The 21,000-nt window shown below is 40.0% G+C and overlaps 1 protein-coding gene across 13 annotated transcripts in view; it reads right to left on the bottom strand.

Annotated features, from left to right (window-relative positions):
• Positions 1-102: 102 nt before the first annotated feature.
• Positions 103-21,000, bottom strand: part of syngap1b (synaptic Ras GTPase activating protein 1b) — a 75,652-nt gene continuing 54,754 nt past the window's right edge. For 7 of the 13 annotated variants that reach the window (XM_028982131.1, XM_028982134.1, XM_028982127.1 and 4 more), the window contains 5 exons: positions 20,271-20,720; positions 19,996-20,166; positions 17,690-17,901; positions 13,006-13,078; positions 103-5,103 (listed from right to left, as the gene is read on the bottom strand). In XM_028982131.1, the coding sequence (XP_028837964.1) occupies positions 4,822-5,103; positions 13,006-13,078; positions 17,690-17,901; positions 19,996-20,166; positions 20,271-20,720 (1,188 nt within the window). In that variant the 3' untranslated portion in view covers positions 103-4,821. Of the gene's footprint in view, positions 5,104-10,942; positions 11,005-13,005; positions 13,079-14,449; positions 16,967-17,689; positions 17,902-19,995; positions 20,167-20,270; positions 20,721-21,000 lie in introns of those variants that run through there. The other 6 variants (XM_028982135.1, XM_028982132.1, XM_028982126.1 and 3 more) reach the window with 4 other exon arrangements.

Here is a 21,000-nt window from a genome sequence, read left to right on the forward strand (position 1 = left end):
GTTGAAAATCAGAATGTCTTTTTTTTAAATTCACTGAAAAGGTGCATAATACACAAATCAAGACATCATAGAACACGCAATAAAAGTGAACATGACATAATGTGTTAGGAATTCAATTATTTATTTGTTTGTTTGTTTGTTTAATTATTTTCATGAATCACCCACCTGAAAAATATAAATTCCAGCTTATTCAAAAATGAAATGAAGGAATTGTTATTCACGGCATCAAATAAAATTATGAAATGAAAATAGCAATAATAATCATAATCATAATAAACATTCATAACAAATCCATGTACATTGGCAATGCACTCTGAAATACCACTCTTTCCATTTATATATACAAAATGTCCTCAAATGTCTGTTCTTTAAAAACAGAGATTTAAGGGGTGGGTGCTTATGGCTTGTTAAGGAGCATGGACATGTGGTTTATGGGCAGATAATGTCAAATGAGGGCACATTAGAAGGAGGCACACTTTATGGTTCACTATACATGCACAAGGGCAAAACAATATTTAAAAAATTGCAGTCTCATCCATGGAGGAGTTCTGTAGCAAATAAAAAGGGAATCCAATACATCCCCTGTACAAAACAGAGTGGCTTAATAAACAGCATGGGTTGTGGTAATACAAATAAAAAGAAATCTATTAGGGGCTGCAGAAATCAATCCACAATGCCTGGGCAACCCATCCATATAATAAAGCACTGAAGTGAAATGCATTAAACACATTTTTTAAAAGCTAAAAAAAGAGCTGTAATAATTAGAATGGGTAAATGTAATGAGAATGAAAGTACATGAAAATACTTTATAATATTCTATAAATTCTGTCAGTGCAGTGCATCTTAGGTCTACACATCCTAAATAAAATTTCTGATTTTATTGAGGTAAAACATAGGACAAATCTTGCTGTTGGATTTTTAATTTCAGAAGACTAAAATGGAAAAAATAGTTTTATGATGACAGTGTTGATATTGTTTTTCAAGAAGTGCTGAAATGTTCTGTTTGCATATTTCTCAAACTCTGTTAGATTTGGCTGCATTTTATAATGGAGTTAATCAAACTACAAATTTCAAACATTCCTAAAATATTTTGAACATGAAACATAGTCTTCTTAAAATAAATAAAAGTCGGAAATTAAATATCAAATGGCAGGATTTGTCTTGAATTCAGTCTCAACAATCATCTATGAAATTTCAACCGACTATATATATTTACAGACATTGCTCAGTCACCCGTCTCCCATAAATTGCCTCAATCAGCAAGAAAATGAGTGCAAAACCAGAGACTGGCATATTGAGTGGGAGACTATGGGTGATACATGGTAACTGACAGACTTGATGTTTGGTCTGTGCAAGAGAAAAAAGTGCCTAGACGCTTGTCTTTTAATTGCCTCTGTGAACTTCTTTGTCTGCTAGGTATTCGGCTTTCATCACACATATTCTCAGAAACAAAGAAAGAGATAAGAGTACAGAAAAAAAATATTCTGTACACTGCATATACAAACAAACTGTATATACACAGACACATACCATATATACACATACGTCCAGTATATACACAAAGACTGTACACACACTGTATGTACACACACATTCACCCACAACTTAGCAAGGCTAATAAACTCTCTCTTAAATATTGTTATCTAGTAAATAGGAAGAAGAGGAATATTCAGGCTGCTAGTCTATGGAGTCCATACAAAAAAAAAATTCTAAACAGAAGCTTGGCTCCAGATTTCTTTTGTTCCACTAACAAATGCATTGCAGCCAATCTACATTAACAAGAAAGTCGTAGCAAGAATCCTCCAGAAAAGACAAGGATTTCCTTATTCAGCATTCAACTATCTGCAAATGAAGAGCTCCATGGCGATTGTCAAAAAAGGTCGGAAAAAACAAAAATCAATTGAAGCCCCCTTCTCTCTTAGTGAACCAGGCACAGGAGTCACATTAGGTTGCAGATTCTCAGGAAGGTGGGTGGGGGGAGCAGGTAACACAACAGTTCTAAGTGTCAGTTTTTTTGTTTTCTTGAAAATCCAAGGAAGAAATTTCTCCTCAAAAGGGTTGCTGTTCCAGAAGATTGTCTCAGGAGTAACTGGTTGATCAAAAGGATCATTCCTAGACTTTCTCAGAACTTGTCTTTTTAAAAAAGAAAACGTATGTGCATATATCTGCACTTGGAACGTCCTGATGAAAGTATTTAAAGACTGGGAAATATAATACCAGTACAAATGATAAAAGCATGTCCATAATATTCCACTGAAGAAGATATTTCCCTTTTATCAGAGTCTGTTGAGTAAAGGCTGTGCATATTTAGTTGACTCTAAACCAAAGATAATGAGCTAAAGGTAGAGGTGATTGTATAAGGATGAATTCCAGCTGGAATAATATATAATGACAGTAGCACAAGAAAATGTAGATATCATATAGAGAATAATTTAATGAAAAGAACAAGCACCTTTTGAAATGTAGCTTACTGCAGTAACTTCCCTCTCTGAAGTTGCACCTTTTTCAACATTTTGACATTAAATGACCATTAATGCCTGAGCCATTTGTCCAACATGGGAAGTTATTCTTCACATGAATAAGCCAGCAAAGGTAAAGATTGGCGTTTTAATATAACCAATCATAGAGGCCACTCATTAAGAAAAGTCAAGTAGTCCAATCAGAGACAAACGGGAACTAGAGAGGGAGTGAGTTCTGTGGCACATCTTCACTACTGCAGTCACTGTGACTCTGAGACTCACATCAGTCAGAGCCTCAGTTTCTCCCTCGGTCAACCAAGTGAATCATGAGATAGTGCCCTGGAATTAAGGCCAGGCCATCCTGAGTAGTGCCCTGGCTGCATCAGCCAATTAGGTTCCAGATTGTCCTCCACGATGCTGTGTGAGTGGCTGGAGGGAGAAAAGGGAGACAGAGAGAGAAGAACAGGGGAGGTGCTTGGTAGACTGCTATTAGCCAAGCATTGCTTGTGTTTGATGGACTCACCCAGAGGCAGCCACTCATGTCAAGGGTGTATTTGTTTGCCCGTGTGTGTTCAGCTGTGAGGCAATGGTTTGTTTTACCTGAGTCTCTCAAATCTGTGTCTGAGGTATAGTCATGGCCCTGCTCATCATCAACCCTGTAGTCTCACTGTAGATGCACCATTCCTTTAGTTATTACTAGATTCAGCACAGGTCACTTAAAATAATAGCCCTCAGTCATTATAAATCATATTTTCAAAAATTGTGACCAGCTCATCCATTCTCCCTGACTACATATTTGCCCTACATATGTATTATAGCTAAAAGGTTTCCATGTGGAATTAATCATTCAGACTTTTCATTATGTGCCCATGTTTAGCCCAGTCCCACAGCGCTGACATTTAAATGCTCCACTTGGAGTGTGCTGCTTGAGACTTTATTACGAGTTACGTAAGGCTTACTGTATCTTCTCAACAATGCTATGAAGGCTATAGGAGTGATGAGCTAGCCGCTATGCTTCCTATAAAACTGCAAGCAAATGATGTACAAAGCTGTATCAACACAACCATGTGCATATGCTCATTACTTTTTTGCAAGTGCAAATCAAAAACAAGTATTTAAATGAGATACCCAAACAGCATAATGGACAGTACGTAAATGGAACACAAGATGGACAACATATAACTGCAGTCAATCATAGTGAGCACGCAGTACATTCGATGGACAGGAATAATACAGTTTTGTGAGAAGTATGGCATGTTTGTGGCGACTCTTTGGATGTATCTATCAAGAACTTTTAGATCGGCCTTTCACAGCCTACCCTGTGTAGAAGGGTAGAGGTGTTGAGGGGTTACATTTTTTTTGGATGCCTTTTCTCAGAAAAGAGTACATTTTATTTATCATTTACCACACTTTCCTAAGGGGGTTGCAGGCAATACTAGTTTTACACATACCTAACTAGTATTTCCTGCGACTTTTTGGTTGAGGGACAAATATGAACCTGACAGAGTCCACTTCATACTCCACTCCCTTAATGAATTCAGCACACACACACGTACACGTGCACACCTAAAGTGTGTAAACACCAGACCAGGAAAGGATGGTGACTCGTGATCAGCAAGTGAAATGAGAGGCAGTGTATGGCACACACACGCACACACACACGCATTTGCTCTGGAAATGGCACTGTTTGATTCGGTAGCACCAGTTGTTATCACACAGGTTCTGAGATTGAGAAGAGAAAACATTGCACAAGTCCGGTTAGGCGAAACAAGCTTGCTTAATTACAATTTTGTCGACCACGAGTACTTTTCCACAAAATGGATTTGCCCAGGACTTCTTCCTGCGTGGTTCACTGCTAACACACTTGTTTGCACCGTATTTGAAAACCCTGTTTGAACATACTGAAAGGCACTAGGGAAGCCAGAGACCGTGATCACATCATCATCAGATGAATTTTATAGCTGGCATCTACAGGACAGGAAATGGCCGGACATTTGTCCACATAATCAAGGGTTTGAAATGATAGCTCCCCGAAATGCTAAATTGTATCACATAGTTCATGATTATCTCTTAAAATCACCCAATTCATGTTCCAGTATGAACCTGTCCCAAAAGGCAGATAATAACCAAACCGTATTTGGACCACGCAATATTTGATCCTTAAAGCCCTTATTTTGACTGTGTAAATGTTATATGTACAATGTGTGCTGCCCCGCCCCCCCCACAACATTCTTCTCTCTCTGGCTTGAACACAGCAAAATAATTGGGAATTAAAAATGAAGAGTACTATATTTGCCGTTCGCACTGTCTGATTTGTTTTGGTGTTGTTATTGACCTGCTCCCCCTCGTGCTAGGCCAGATTTCATTGGTGCAGACGCGTTGCTGGAGCCACTGGGGAAACGTTTTGGTTGCCACGGAGCTCTCCATTCTGGCTGAGGTGGGGGTGAGGAGGGGAAAGAGGAGAGGGGGCTGATATGGATGACAGGACTCCATTCCGGAAGGGATGTTTGTCAGAGGGGTTGCCCAAGGAATAGACTCCAGAGTCAGCAGCAGCCGCAATTCCTTTTCCTCCTCCTCCTCCTCCAATTCCACCTTCAGTGTTCAGACCGGGGTCTGCAGAACCCAGGGAGGAAAGCTGCTCTTCCTAGCAAGACAGAGAGAGAGGGGGGAGAAAGGGAAGAAACGGGAAAAAGGAAGGGAAACAGGAAAGGGGGGCATTCAGTGGGGTACAGGTGGCATGAGAGGAAGGGGCAGATGGAAAGTTTTAAGAACACGATGAGACAGCATAGAAGGAAATACACATGAAATGTAGGAAAGAAGAGAAAAGAAGATAAAATGCATTGGACGGATGAAAGTTTGTGAGTGAGGAGAGTGGGATAAAAAGAAATTTACCACGAAAAGCAGATCAATGCAGTGGTAAATGTAACCAAGATCAAAACATGTAGATATAGGTCACAAGGAGGAGAACAAAAATTAGTAAAAAAAAAAAGGTGAAGGAAATGGTTTAAGAAGATACAGGGGATTTGGAAGGGTGGTGAAGGGGAGAGAGAGGAAAATGAGTTAAAAGAAAGGGAATGAGGAACATTGACAAAATGCACCGCAAAGGAGGACAAAGAGGGGCACAGAAAAAAGGGAGGGGTTAAAATTAAGGGGCTGACAAACAGGTCAGTATGCTTCCCTCCTCCAACAAAGTTGGTGAAGGACATGTAAAATGGGATAGACCTGGGTTCAATTTTTTTTATTATTATTATCTTTCAGTGGAAATATATGGAACTGTGCATCACCACAACAAAGAGCCTTCCCAACACTGTAAGAGAAAATTTACGGTTAATGCTAGGAGTTGATAAATGAGACAAGAAGAGGTTTAGCCCCTACTGCCATGGTAATATAAAAAGAACGGTCATTTATACTACTGCATAATCTGATGGGGGTGTGGGATTGGGGCTAAATTTAATATTGGTCTAGATGACGAACTACTAGTGGTGCATCTGCTACATGCCTGCAACTTACTATAACATTGCAAAAACTTGGTTATCCGTTTATTTTTGTTGCTTCATATTATTTTGTTGCTTGATGGACTTACCTCTTTATCACTGAAAAAAGGGAATAGGTTTGGGGGGGTTAATGTTTAGGAGTGGATTTGGGTATGCCCCTAATTATCACTCCCCTTTTTACTGGATTTTGCATAAGCCTGGATGTTCATTGTTTAAACAATGTTAGTGCTGTTTTGCGACAAAAGAACGAAAAGCAGGGTGTTGCCATCAAACTACTGCCTTTCTATGTTGCACACATCCTGCCTTTCAATGGACGTCAGTACTGGATTTCCCCTTCACTTATATTAACACTAGTGAGCACCAAACAAATCAAAGGTCACAAAATCCATCATATATGAGAGCACAACACATGCCATTGTACTCCTTTGAATTTTAACTCGCAATATTCCAAGATGAACAGCAATATTGATGAAAGCAATATTCCTGTGTAGAGCTCAAGGTAAAGATGAAAGGAGAAGTGCAAGTGTGGGCAATTCTTCACAGAAATAGCCTCAAATTGTAATTCCTTCCTTCGGGATGAATATGACATGAAAGTTAAAGAGTGCAGCTTGAATGATGACATATAATTTCACCTCGTCAAGGTCCCACCCTTCTGCCACCTCAGAGAGATTCCTGTTAGATGTCATCCTGCACTTGGACAAAAACGAGGAGGAGTTGACCTCTGCAGAAGCCAAGTGGCAACTACCTCTGCGGCCACACCCAATGAGCAGAGATTATGCACCATATGCCCCTGGGAGTCAGGCCTTTCATCTTTGAAACCTGAGCTCATTGTGGCACTGGTCCCTGTCAGCAGAGCTGTAGCCTGAACATCAAGTAAAATTGAACCACTGATTCATTCCACTGCATTTGTATATAAGGCTCATTAACAATTTGATACAAATATAATCTGCCCAGTAAATGCAAATTCATTCTGCAGTGCACCATGCGTCCTCACGCGCCAGCCCAGGGCGCACACACAATTCACTCACACCTACGGACAAGTTAAGGTCATAAATTCACTTAGTGTGCAGGCTTTTGGATGGAGGGAGGAGGCCAGAAAACCTGGAGGATACCCTCCAACCCGCCCTGCTTCTGTGTTGTTGTCCAGACAATACTCACAAACCCGAGTGGTGAAGACACTGAAGATGATGTGCATCCATGTGTCAGAAATACATGTTCCATGTGTTACAATAAAAATAATCACTTTCAATATCTTAGATTCAAGATGATTGAATGATAGCACTGCCAACAGGCACTTTGACATGCACATAGTCAGCAAGGCACTGGAGTGTCAGAAATTGATCCATAGAGCTTAAGCCTGCCTCTAGAAATGATAACCTTCAGTTCCAATGTACAGCATGCGAAGTGGGGCTGAAGCCACCAAGACACCAGGGCATAATAATTCTGACAAACAATCTGAAATGGCGTTAGAGCATGTACCCAGTGGGCTTCACTGCTATATGAGAGAATTTAGTATTTTTTTAGGCATAGGGGTTGATATGATGAAGTTATGATTTTCTGCCTAACACATGAAAAGACTTTGTTGTCCTTATTGTTTTTTTACACGTAAGGTTTGTGCCTTGATGAACCTGCATCCGTCATTGCAGAGGGGCTGTCTACTCTCACATCCAGGCAGAATACTTGTCATCTGCCGAGATACACAGGTCTTTGCTTCCAGCTAACGCAATTATGGTGTCAAGTTCCCTCCCATCCACAATATGATTATTCTACTCTGGACCGAGGTATATTTATGGTTCAAATATAGACATATATATATACACACAATTATATAAGATTATTGAATTCAGTTTTTCAATGATATTATATTACATGATGTAATGGACAGTTATTTGATGCTAAAAAAAAAAAACTATTGTCAGTAATAATTCTATGTTGTTCATATTTTTCTAAATTTAAAACACTAACATATTAGCATGCATGATTCTCTCTTGACAGTGAGAAATTTACAGACCTACACTGTAAAAATGCAAAAACAGCAGAAAAAATTTCAACTATAAAATCAAACTTAAGTCAAATTAAAACATTGTGCAAGCCCCCCCAATCACACTTTCTGTACAAATAGCTCACTAGCCCAGAGTTGCTTTTTAGAGATTGGAAGATGTGATGAAGGCACTGGGCAATGTTTTTTTTATTTGGTTTTCTCTTCTATTCTTACCTACACTGGTGGAGAACAACATCTTTGTCAATACCAGTCTGATCTCGGCTATTAATTAAGTCAAGTTCACTGTACAAGCCATCACGGTCAGCCATTTTTGTTGAAGCAGTGGGGGAGGGGAGGGGGTAGAAGTTGCATTGTTAGGGCTGACAAGTTATCTATGCCAAGTTCATGTCATAGTTACATTCACTGCAGCCTTGCGATTTTTAAACATTTCAACACAGTTGCAAAGTAGCCAATTTTCTTTTTCCTTGTGGATGTCGCATCATCTCTCTCCAAGAGCTTTGTGGGCCTTCATCCAATGAAATATATTAGAAACCATTGAAGCCATGTACAGAGGGTGGATCAAGCTTAACCTAAATAAGCATTTTTTCTCTTCTCACTCAGAACCTTGAACACCCTGGATGTTAAAAATTAATTTGATTTGATCTCCTCATTCTCTATGAAACTGACAACGGTCACACTCATAATGACATGGTGACAGCAGGAGCGGGTGTGGTGTATCTCTGTCAAAGTCTAGACACACTTATTGACCCAGTGCCTGGATTTGCCTATTTTCACTTCTCACAGTATTACTGGGAGCACATGTGCAGCTGGTGACTCAAACAGGGCATCTCATTTCTGAACGAAGCAGCAGGAAAATATCCGGTAAATGCTGCTGCTTAAGAGAAATGTCAAGAAATGTCAACCTGAAACCTAATCACTGTAAGGCACATAATCATTTTGCCTTAAACTGAGGAAATATTATTACGCTATGAAATAAGAACACACATAGGACAAGGGAGGAAAATGAACTGTTTGTAATCAGTAGTGTGAAGTTAGTAACATTTAGAAAAATATACATAATTAGTCCTCTTCTCCTCTGAATTCTACCTGCATGCCCAAAGAAGGAAACAACGGCTCTAGAAATTAAATTAAACTAAAAGGTGATGTATTGTTTTGGTCCCTTAACATGTATGATACCTGTTCAGGCATACCTAACAACAGTACACCACTCACAATGTCACCACAAACACTTTAACAAGCTCGCCATCAAGAAATTACACAAACACAGAGAATACACAAACACATACATACATAGTACACAAAAATGTCCTCACACACAAACACACAGCCTTGCACACATAAGAGTAACCTTGTAGGGAAGGATGGTGTTAGATACGGAGATTTCCCAGGAAGCCCATCAAGGGTGACTGGGAACAGTGAGCAGGGAGATGATGCCAATAGCATGGACGCAGCCATGGTGGCAACTATCATCTGTGTCTATGTGCATGTTTGTAAAAGCGTGAGTGTCTTCCCTAAATGTCATGTGATGCCATAGCTAAATAAAGTGTCACACTATGAAACAGGTCTAGACAAGCCATTGGCAGTGCTGTCGGTTCTTTCAGCAGAGTGACAGCAAGACTGTGGTTGGCTTGTTTTAAATAACCTGAAATAAAAAAAAAATGTACACAAAATATGTTTGGGCGAATACTGAATGTCACCGTTAGCACTCAAATAAGTAAAATTGCATTTTGGATTTTTAGAGCATGGACAAAATGTTTGGTGCACTTAAAAGACAGAAATCAAGACATGAACAATGATACAAGCATATGAAGAATGGAAAAACATTGAATCAGACTGATCATCAGATCATCACTCCATTATACTGCAGTATATTAGGGGTTTTGGGGTTTAGATGCTGGAGAGAAATGATTTCCCACGATGAAGGGTCATGGAAAGTCTTCGTATCAGCCTGTCTGCAAATCTGCATTCTAAGAGAAGCCTACAAGAATTACAGAGTTCACATCTGCCCCTTCCAGATGTTTTCTGTTTACTGACATCTATAAGCTGAATAACCAAATAACACATTTGTTTTTACTTATTGAGTTTGATAAGCAATCTAACCAAACCAAACTCAAATATGAGACATACTCACACCATCATTCTGCATCCACCATGTTGGATGCTCTGTTCATTTTAGTAGAATGATGTGTTTATTTTTTTAATGTTTTGTTTTATTACCAAATGTCCTGCCAAAATGCTCATCCAGGTTTTTGGCACATTATGAGAGCCATTTCCCAGGAAGCCCATTTTAGTTCTGGCTCTGATTAAGAGTTATGACCACTGGCATTTTATCTGGATATCTAGGATGCTTTAATGACTCACCTAAATCCTGAGACAATTTGCCTTGCTTGTTATATTCTGATTTTTCAGCATACTTCAGGAATTAGCATTTATTGCAACATAATATTCATGAATAATCGCAGTGGTGTCATATTAATTAAAGTGTAATCACAGGGCTACATGGAACCGGAGTCCTTACTACATAAAGTTAAAATGTGTTATTTGTTCTTACAGTTTCAGGAAATATTAAATATTAGTTGTTTCTTTATTAACTCTGCAGTTACAGAAAAATTCTGGAAATGGGCAAAGTGAAACACAGTGGAGAATGTGTTAATTCTGTATGCTCCCATCATAAACACTTTCATAGAGAAGAAAATGCACGTCATTTACTGGATATGTCTGTGCACAACTCCAGCACAATTATTAATTACAGAGCTGCCATTTATACCATACACAGCATTGAATTAATATTTATAGTAATATTACCAATATAACATTGTAACAGTAGTTTAAAAATTTAAGTTCAGCTCAAATTTTACCAAATCCCCTGACGTTTTCTGCTACTCCCTGTGAAAATCTGTGGCCATAGATGTATGGGCACTAGAGTGGCTGCTGCATGTTTGGATGAAGCATGCGTAGCAGTAGGTGTACGCTCATTGCTGCATTACCTGTGTACTCTGGGTGGGGCGGGCGCAAGACGGGGCTGGATTAGGATGGATTGCCGTCTCCCCTAAGAGAAATCACCGTATCTCATCAACACAGGGTTAAGGAGAGATAGAGAGAGAGGCAGGGAAGGATAGAGGGTAGAAGGAAGAAAAGGGAAGGGCCTGTGTTTTGGAGATGGGAGCGCAAGAACACACACACACACACACACACACACGCACACACCCTCACCTACATTCATAAATACATACATACATATACATACACAAACATGTACAACACCCACAAATAATACATAAACCAACAGAACATACAGGTAACATACAGTTCTAGAACCTCACAGTTAAATCCATATAGAGTACATCACCATAAAGCTGTCAGGCTAACATACACACTTAACATCTACCATGCCACGGTGTTCCAGCCAGCATGCCTAAAGAAAGTTCCCAGATTCCCATCAGCAAATTTGTTGCACGCTGGAGGACAGCTGTTAGAAAACAGTTCATGCAATGCAGCAAACAAGCAATAAATATACAATCATTTTCAGCACACAATCAATTCAATGCTAGAACAAGCTTCAGTGTGTTAATAGAGGCAGCAAGGCCTCTAGTCAAAGGAGTTTAATATACACAGGAATGAGAAAACAGTACTGTAAAATGAAGCAAATCTCAAGAGAAAAAAAGAGAGAGACAGGCGGGCAAGGGGAAAAACGTACACTGAGGAGGCATATGTTAGTGGAAACATTCAGTACACATGGCTGCCATGCAATGCGGCTTTTAGCTTTTTGTGTGACAGTGAGTATTCACCTGTTTTGTTTAGATGAGGTGATTTTCGCATGAAAACGGTACAGTGGTCTTCTTTAAAAGAAATAAATACAGTACCTCTCATTCGGACTTTAAAGTACACGATGCAGAGTACAGACCAGACTGAAGCTAGTACCCCCAGCTCCCAACTAGCCTATTAGCTAAAGGGGACACAATGACCCCTGTTCATGGTGACACCCGAAATGAGCTCCTGTCCCAGGATGGCATGCATAGCTCTGGTTGAAGTATCTGTGTCGGACACACTCAGACAAATGGCAAACAAAACAGTGAAAAGCAAAGCTCTGTGACCTCCCACTGTATCCCGGCCATACGATCATGAACCGCACAGCTCACAGTGTGTGATTCCATGCGTGACACAAAGCAACAATGCAACGACAATGAATAACGGACACCTTTAAAATAAGGTACCCAGGTACCCAGATACCCAGTGAAGCCTACTTGACAATTTAGTGTTTTTTTCATAGGACTTAAATGTATATGGAGTTAAAAATAATTACAAACAAATAATAATTTAATTAACTGCACGTCACATCTAATTTTCCAAATCACAAAACACACACACACACACACACACACACACACACACGGGATGTACACTATGAACCATGTTGGCCGAGGCCTTTCATTTGGAGAAGACAGCAGGGCGGAGCTTGAATATTTCCATGCATGGAGATGCACATGGGAGTTGCCCGTCGGAGTTGGCCAAGGCGGCTGTGTTTGCTTAAGCAGGGAGGCACAGACCATGACTGAATGCTTAAGACACATGATTGACAACAGGATTGAGTGCAATATCAGAGGAAGGAAACAAAGGGACATGCTGTGGATTGAGGCTATTGAGACGTGGCTTCACTCAGTCCACTGCCTTTGGAAAGATAAGACAGGTATCACATGGTGGGACCACTTGAAGCTTGAAATGACCATCTCCTAATCATGTTTAACACACAGCACGTATGCCTGGAAAGTGACAAAGCAACACTGAGTCCAGCCATGACCTAGAAGGAGACTGACAGTCAAGCGCAAAAGAAAAAATATGAACGGACATGATGCTGGGCGATCATTGTAGACGGACGCAAACAAAGGCAGATCTCTGTGCCTAAATGCAGACGGTCCAAAACAAACGGAGACACAGACAACGGGGCTGACAGGCGAGAATTGGAAAGGAGATAGATAAACGCATGAAAGTAGCACAGGCCCATTGTAGTGCACACACACTCAAGAGAGAGAGAGGAAATGAGATCACAGACCTGATCCGCGAATATCCGGGCTTTGTGTTCAGCCATGGCCCCTCCCCTCAACTCTTCCTCCACTGCCATCAGTCTTGATGAGAGAGAAAAGGGGAGGCAGAGAGAAGAGACATGGTTGATTTAAACATTTGAAAGCGGATATATGGAGGATTTATGTGAAGCTGATGAGTTCATATGGAATTGATGTTGCATTGGTGGGAGCCTAAGGGAGATGATTTGTGCATATCCCATGTCTTGATTGGTTTATTGGATTGACAACGCTGCATTTTGTAATGAATGTGTAATTGGCACATTCCTAGTCGCTGCCAAGAGACCTATTTCTTCTGCCCATTTCCAGCTCTGGGTCCCTTTTTTTTATTCAGAACTGTACTGATTCCAGAACCTTTCCAAGCTAATCAGAGATAATCACAGTTTGGGTGGTGGCGCGGTCGTCCTGTTCCATATGGGTTACGTGAATCAAAATCGCAGCCATCCCAAGGGAATAATCCAAGGGGATGAAACATGGTAAAAGAGGAAAGAAGAAAAAGTAATACTGGCTTGCAGGTATATGTAGGCTTATTAGCACCATCTTTAAAAATGGAAATGGGGGATGCTGTCCTTGTTACAACCTTTTCGAGGTCCCCTTTGATAATGTAATGAGCACCCATGGATGTACTGTCGCTATGGGCCTGTTGGAAAGGGTTTGGGGAGATTAAAAAAAAAAAAAACTATTTTCAGCTCTGCATTTTGTGGCACTGCCCACACACTGCAGGAAGTTTTGGATGTGATGCATAACCCCTGCCAGACAGACAGAACAAGCGTTCGCTCTGCTCACCATCATCGTTCGTTATTGTCTGTGGTCTGGCACATCGCTGCGGGCTTTAATATCAACAGATCACCACTCTTTCACACTTCACCCACAGCCGTCCTTCCCATGTTCCCTACATTATTTTCAGATCTGGGTATTTTTAACTAATCGAAACCTACACTGCACCGCCTCTCCAAACAATGAAATGATGTCACTTACACTGAATATAACCAATCCAATGGTAGTGTTTTAGAAACAAAATGCACAAAGTTGCTAGGATTCAGAGAAGGTACACACATTTTAACATAAGTGGAGGGGGTAACAATATAAACTGCATGTAGCATTGTAGCCAATTAACAAATCCAAATGACCCCTTAAACAGCTATGCATGGAAGAGGTTAGTAAAAGTGGCTTAGACAATAACTGAATGACATGTAATTTATCAAAATGAAGAATGCACCTAATGACAAACATAAAGTCAAACAAGTCCTTTAATGCAGAATATCAGCAACGTTCATCTGACCCACTCTTACACATAGAGCATGCATTGTGGTAAATCCATTTGTTCTATGTAGTGCTTTGCAATGTCCAGAGCAATATTTTCCCTTTAATGTTCATTTTTAAAAAATGAAATCCACAGGTGAGATTTTCAAACAATGGGTTTGGATGTTTTATTCTGTAAATAATGTACAGTATTGTGTTACTTTACAAAATAAGAGAGAACATTTTAAAAAAAAAGGTGAAAAGTAAAGTACAGACAGAAACATTTGGCACTGTTGTAATAACAATGACAACTACTTCATGTGAATATAGAACTTCAGAAAGATCAGACAGGGGTTCACATAGCCATAAAAGAAAAGAAAAAAATGCCTGTACTGTGCTTTTACCTTGTGCCACTGGGTTAGGCCATCATGCAGTAAGACTATGGGAATTAATAAACTGGTCAGGCACAGATGATGGTATTGTTTTTTTTATGCTACTTAGAAGAAGAAAATTGGAAAAGGTGTCAGCATTTCACAGATACAGCAGAACCGCAAGCTTTGATACTCAACATGGCAACAGTAAACCTTCACTGTGCTGTGCTGTTTGCTACATTGGTGCGCTCCTTTTTTGTATGCACCATGTTGCACTGCTGTTGAACTCAACTCAAGAAAGTTTAACATCATAGTGAAGGCTTAGTGCTGCTTATACAACATACAATCTTATCAGAACATTGACCCTTGTTGCTATAGTTTTTAACAAAATTAATTAATTTCAATGAAACAGTAAAGAATAACTACATTCTGTACTTTTTTCAGATATTTCTTTTTTTTGTAATGAAAATGCAGTGAACCTCTGCTTATACATAGTACCATAGCTTCAAATATAACCAATAGTCCTAAGCCTTTAAGTCACACACACACCATTTGCCACTCTGTCACCTGACAGCATCAATAAAACCAAGTCAAAGCACTCATATAATATCATCAACAGAAGTCAAAACTAGAAAATATATTTCTAACAATAGTCACTGTTAAGCAATGCTCAGTGTTTTTTGATAAATATTCTGGAAAAAAAATTAAACTATGTTTAATTCACAAACAGCACCATACACAATGGGTTAGTCAGGGATAGAGGAATGTCTATTTGGAGATACAGCAAGCTGAATTCTGAGCCTTGAAATTAAATCTACATAATTAATGTGAAATGCACTTGTCATTTTATGGACCTCCCAGTTAAACTGTGCATGTTTGAATAAACATTTATGTTGGACACCTTGTGCGCACAATTATAAATATGGTACACATAAACTCTTATATTCCTACAGTGCAAAACAGGGTCTTGTAACATTGCCAATCTCTCCAAGATCTACACTTTATTGCACATTTTAAATACTATGCATCTGATATTGCAGCAGGCTAAATTGGTCATTTAGGTTATTAACAATTGTACACATTTTATATAGGGTATATAGATATGGCTTGTATAAGTATAAACATTTCATTCCATTATTGATTAATAATTATATTCAAAAATAGTTAAATTCACTATTTGTCATATCTGAAATCTCTTGCAATAAAGTATGACACTGGTTAGGAAGCAAGGGACCTGGTTTATGGAAGTGCTGCACAAACAAGACAAAAGTATCACTGATACCTGAAATATGATGAACAGGATCATCATTTTCAAGTGTTGGAAGTGTTGCCTTCTGCAACACCACCCCTAGTTTCCAAAACAGAATGTGACTGGAAGGAAAAAAGGCTGTCATGAATACTCCAGGATTATGGAGATTAGCTGTTGCCTGTAGATTTACAGTAAGCATTTCTGTATTTTCTCTTAATCCAACCTTTCACTCATTGATGGAAATGTAGTTGCATGTGACTGTTGCAGTCTGAGACATAAAAAAAAAGTGAATCCTTGATGTCTCAATATTCCACATGCCTACGCAGTGATGATATCTAGAGCTGAAGAAATCTTGTGCTTCAGCTAGACGTTATATTCTAGCTGTGTTCCACATAGGTCCCACTTTAAACCACAACAGTGCAAGCAATGCAAGCAGTTTCTGCACCGTTTGTCTTTCCTTTTGTCATAAAGTCTGACTCCTTTTTCAAACCAAGAAATGTGATCCATGAAAATTTCCATTATTTTAATTATTGCAATTCTTCAGGAGTCACTGAAGATTATGAGTCATAAAATAAAATAGAAAATAGTGTCATGCCATTGGTTAGTTGTAATGGTATGGCGCATGTCAGTTGCGCATCTCCCCTGAGCTCTCCTTGAAGATGTTAGGGAAAGAAAGCCATCCAGAGTTTTAAGACCTCTCCTTTCAAGGATAGCTTTGCACATAATTACTTTTTTTATCCAGATCCATGACCATATTTTAGTCTCAAATGGTCTGAAAGAAGAAGGTTGAGTATATATTCACTGTGGTTTGTGAACAACTCCTCATATCATGACGTGAGGCCTATTCAGGAACCAATCAAAGCAGCGCTGCAGGATCAAGATATACTCTACGAGTCATTTGTTTCTCAAGCCAGCATGACCTCCATGAAAGGCAATAGCACCAGAGGGCAATAGCTTTATCTTTTGGGGCATCATGTGCAAAGTTGTCCTTAGAATAAAAGGGCTCATGATATGATGGGGTTCCTTTTTGGGACCAGCAGGCCTGTCTGTCTTCATTCCATTTCTTCATTCCTGGAAACGGATTAAGATTGCAGTATTCTCTGACATGACAGTGGGCCTCTGTTGTAGATATTTTCCTTAGCTATACCTTTGTGTTTTTTATTTAAAATGTTTGCTTTTTTTCTGGAGAAAATCATTGAAATGCTGAATAATCTACGGTTGTTTTCATAAGCTAAATCATGATTCGGCATTATACAGTTTCAACAGTCAACACTGAAAACCAAATATGAGGGCTAAAAGCAATTTCACAGTACTCTCAAGCTTTTTTCTATTCTTGGACTGTGGCTGTGCTTTAGTAAACTCTCTATGTATGTATGTGTGTGTGTGTGTGTGTGTGTGTGTGTGTGTGTATATATATATATATACATACATACACACACACACACTCACACACACACAGACATACACACACACAGATGTAATGCATCAGAAGCTAGATTTCTATACATAAGTAATAATTTGTAGAATAAAAAATTTTCTGCCCATTCTTATTCAGTTTAGCTGACTGTATCAACTGCACATGCTAAAACGATGTGCTGATGGTCAATGAATGCATATATACTGACATGGAAGTTTCATCATTAATAGCACATAAAAAAGCATCTTAGAGTGTGCATTAAAGAAGATGAATGATGGAAATACTTTCTTAGATGTGGTGTCCCTCATGGCACATTAAGCAAAAGCATCATAAACATTTTTCCCCCATTGGCTGAAATCTGCGAGCCCTCTATTTACCTGCTAATTATTCCTTTAATCTGGGAGTCTTTCTCTAGCTGCTGCAGCCTCAGCCTCCGCTCGCTGTCGTCCAGCCGACTCTGATACTGCAGCAGGATCTTGTTGGTCTGCTGTTCCTGAGTCAGCAGCCTCCTCTCATACTCCTCCAGCTTACGGTGGGACATCACCAGACGCTCTTTGAGTGAATGGATCTCCTCCTCATATTCCCGCACCTGACATTTGTGGATGGATATATGTATAGTTTGATAGATAGAAAGAAACAGAAAGTGTGTGTGAGAGAGAAAAAGACAGCATTAGTCAGCTTCTATCATTTAAGGTGGAATTCAATAATAATTGCGGGGCTCAACATATGTACTTAAAAGTATTTAGAAAAAAGTTGTGAAGTGTGTGATAATGTCATATGTATAAGTGTAATATGTATAATGTATACATGCACTAAAACAAAACAACTCAGATAATATGTAATATTTTTCTATGATAAAGACAGAAATGCTGTCTAGGCCATTCTTCATTATAACCTTCACAGAAGGTGAGAGAAGAGAAGGTCATAGTTATGAAGTTTGAATAAACAATAGAAAACTTAATCTTAAAAATACAGCTAACTTTAAATAAATTTATTCCAATGTTCTAATCTCTGTTACACAATCTACATATCTATAAAATCCCAGGCTTCAGCTGGTGGTAGCCAGGTGATTACAGTGACTATGACAATCATGGATGAATGGGTCCAATGCAGATCCATAAACGTTCAGTCCTGACATTCAGGACTAAAACTCCCCTTGCACTGTGGCTACATGTGTTTTCTTAAATTATGAAATTACCCTCATTTGCTTCCCAGATGCAGAACCATTTTCCCCAAAGGACATTCTGTATGTCCTCTTCCATAAGATTGTTCTATCCAAGGGAGTGTTCCACTACCTTAATGTTTCCCTCAAGGGAGCCAAGCTGAGGAACTAAATGAGGACGAAATGAATACGACCCTGTTTGGGTAAACTGACTGCTCAGTTTCCCATGCATGGCTGGGGCAATTTCGGTTTCTGAAATTTTGTTTACTTTCAGTGACTCACTGTTCAAGATCACATTCAAACACAAGTGCAGTATTTCAATTATTCATAAATGAGGCTGCCAGTGCCATCTGCTGCAAGATGATAGACATGACTTATGTTTCCTTGACATCTGCACCATGCACCAAGGAGCCACTGCTGAGGGAAGACCTGACTCAGCCTATTGGGGTGACTTCTATTGCCTCAGAGTCCACTGAAGTGACTGCATGTAAAACATGGGCCAGAGAGTTGAGATAGGACACCCTCAAATGCCTTCACTTCCTCAAAGTAACTTCCTCATAAATTAAGTCTGTATTTTTGGTGTTAAAAAAGGGAAAAATGTACTAATAATGTATGTGCAAAGATTTCTATTATTGTGAAAATCCTTCATCCCCAACCAAGTATTTTTCAAATGTTTGACATTTCAGAAATGTCAGTGCTTTTTTGGTTGGTTGTACGAAATCATAGAGATTGGATTTCATTTTAAATGTCAAACTGACTAATACGGTTCACTTGCATGTGCTGCATAAATGTACGGGGTGACCCACTAGCACCCACACTAATTACCTAAGCAGAGACATTAGCTTACAAAACACATCAGCAAACTGGCACATCTACCGAAATTAGCAGAAGTGCACCCGAGGGGCCTTACTAAAACAGACACGAAAATACCTCATTGAGAACTTTACCATTATCTACAGTCCACTGACCCGCCAATGATGGGGTGGAAGGGTTTTGTCAGAAAAAAAAAACACACCAACCAAAATAATTAGGCACGGTACAGAAATAGCACAACGCAGGTGCAAGAGGCAGCATGAGGAAGAGAAAAAAAGATGAACTCCAAGCTATGCGTGCACTAGGGGAGGGGTTCCCAACCTTGTTTTCCCTGAAGCCCCCCATGCCTGCCTGGTGACCTGGGCGCACACCCCAACACCCCCCCCAAGCCGCTCAGTACCCAAGACCCAAGTGGGCTCGATCCTCCTCCCCAACGTCCATGGCTGCTGCTTCTCTCACCACTTCCTCCTGATAGTTCTATAGACCGGAATTTCATGTTTGTTAACTGACCCGACCCGAGCCCGACTAAACTGATAGAAATAGAGTTACAGGATTGAGAAGATTTACAGATCTAGTCTACTGTACATAGCATACAGGATCCTACTGGATGTGTTATTGGGATTTAATGTTTACAAGTACAAGCACAGAAGTATCAGCACAGATACAACCACTTCCCTAGGGAATAGACGTATTCAAAGGAAAATATACCCTGTCCAAACGCGACTCATCCATGCTTTTGGAGTACTCCTTCAGCTTGAAGTCTTCCCTGTCTATCCGAGAGCTTTCAATGTCGGCAGAGAGGTGAGGCATGTTGGACACCCAGGCAACGGTCCTCTCTGAGGCTGGGGTGGGTGGGTTGAGTGTGGACGGTGAAGAACCCTAGGAAATCAGAGGGAGCTTAGAACATTAAATAAGTGTCATTGTTAATATTTAATAGCTAGGGTCGGACAGACTGAAAACGACAGCATTTGAGCAGTGGGCACCTGTTTGCTGATGGAGGGCTTGAGCAGGTGTTGCTGCTGTGGTTGTTGCTGTTGTGATGACTGGGACTGCTGTGTGGACTGAGGTGTTCCGCCCTGAGAACCCTGCGAACCCTGACTCTCCCTGGTGGAGCTCTGCTGATGTGGAAGGCCTGGCGGCGTGTTGTCTTTGACAGACAGCTGCTGCCTTGGCCCTTGCCGATTCCCAAAGCCCGACTCCGGGGACTGGAGCAGGTTACCACTGGGTGGTCGCGTCTTGGTGGGTGGGGTGGAAGCGGCAGCCGAACCGACTGACAGCTGGTGTGAGGTCTGAGATTTCATGCGCTGGGTTGGGGGAGGAGCCATGGAGCTCTGGCGGACAGGTTGGACTGTGGATGGGGGTGTGGCCAAGGAAGAGTGTGAAGTGCCAGTTTGTGAAGCCATACCCATCATCTGCTGTTGATGGAGGTTGTCCTGACAAGAGAACAAAATTCTCATCTTGAGATACACTTGTTTAAAAACTTTTATGCTAATCAAATTAATTTATGGTAAAATATTGACATAAATTGTGTATAAATATGCTAATAGAAATAAACAGTAGATTTTCTAAACCAAAGACATGCAAATGACATCTCTGACAGTTTTATCCCCTCCAAGAGAACAGATTGACCTCCAAGTTTGTAAATCAAGTTAAAACCCTAATATATTGATCAAACATTTCTCTACATATACTTTTTATGTTTTCTTATGCATT

This window comes from Denticeps clupeoides, chromosome 5, assembly GCF_900700375.1.
Source record: "Denticeps clupeoides chromosome 5, fDenClu1.1, whole genome shotgun sequence".
NCBI classification, from domain to species: domain Eukaryota; kingdom Metazoa; phylum Chordata; class Actinopteri; order Clupeiformes; family Denticipitidae; genus Denticeps; species Denticeps clupeoides.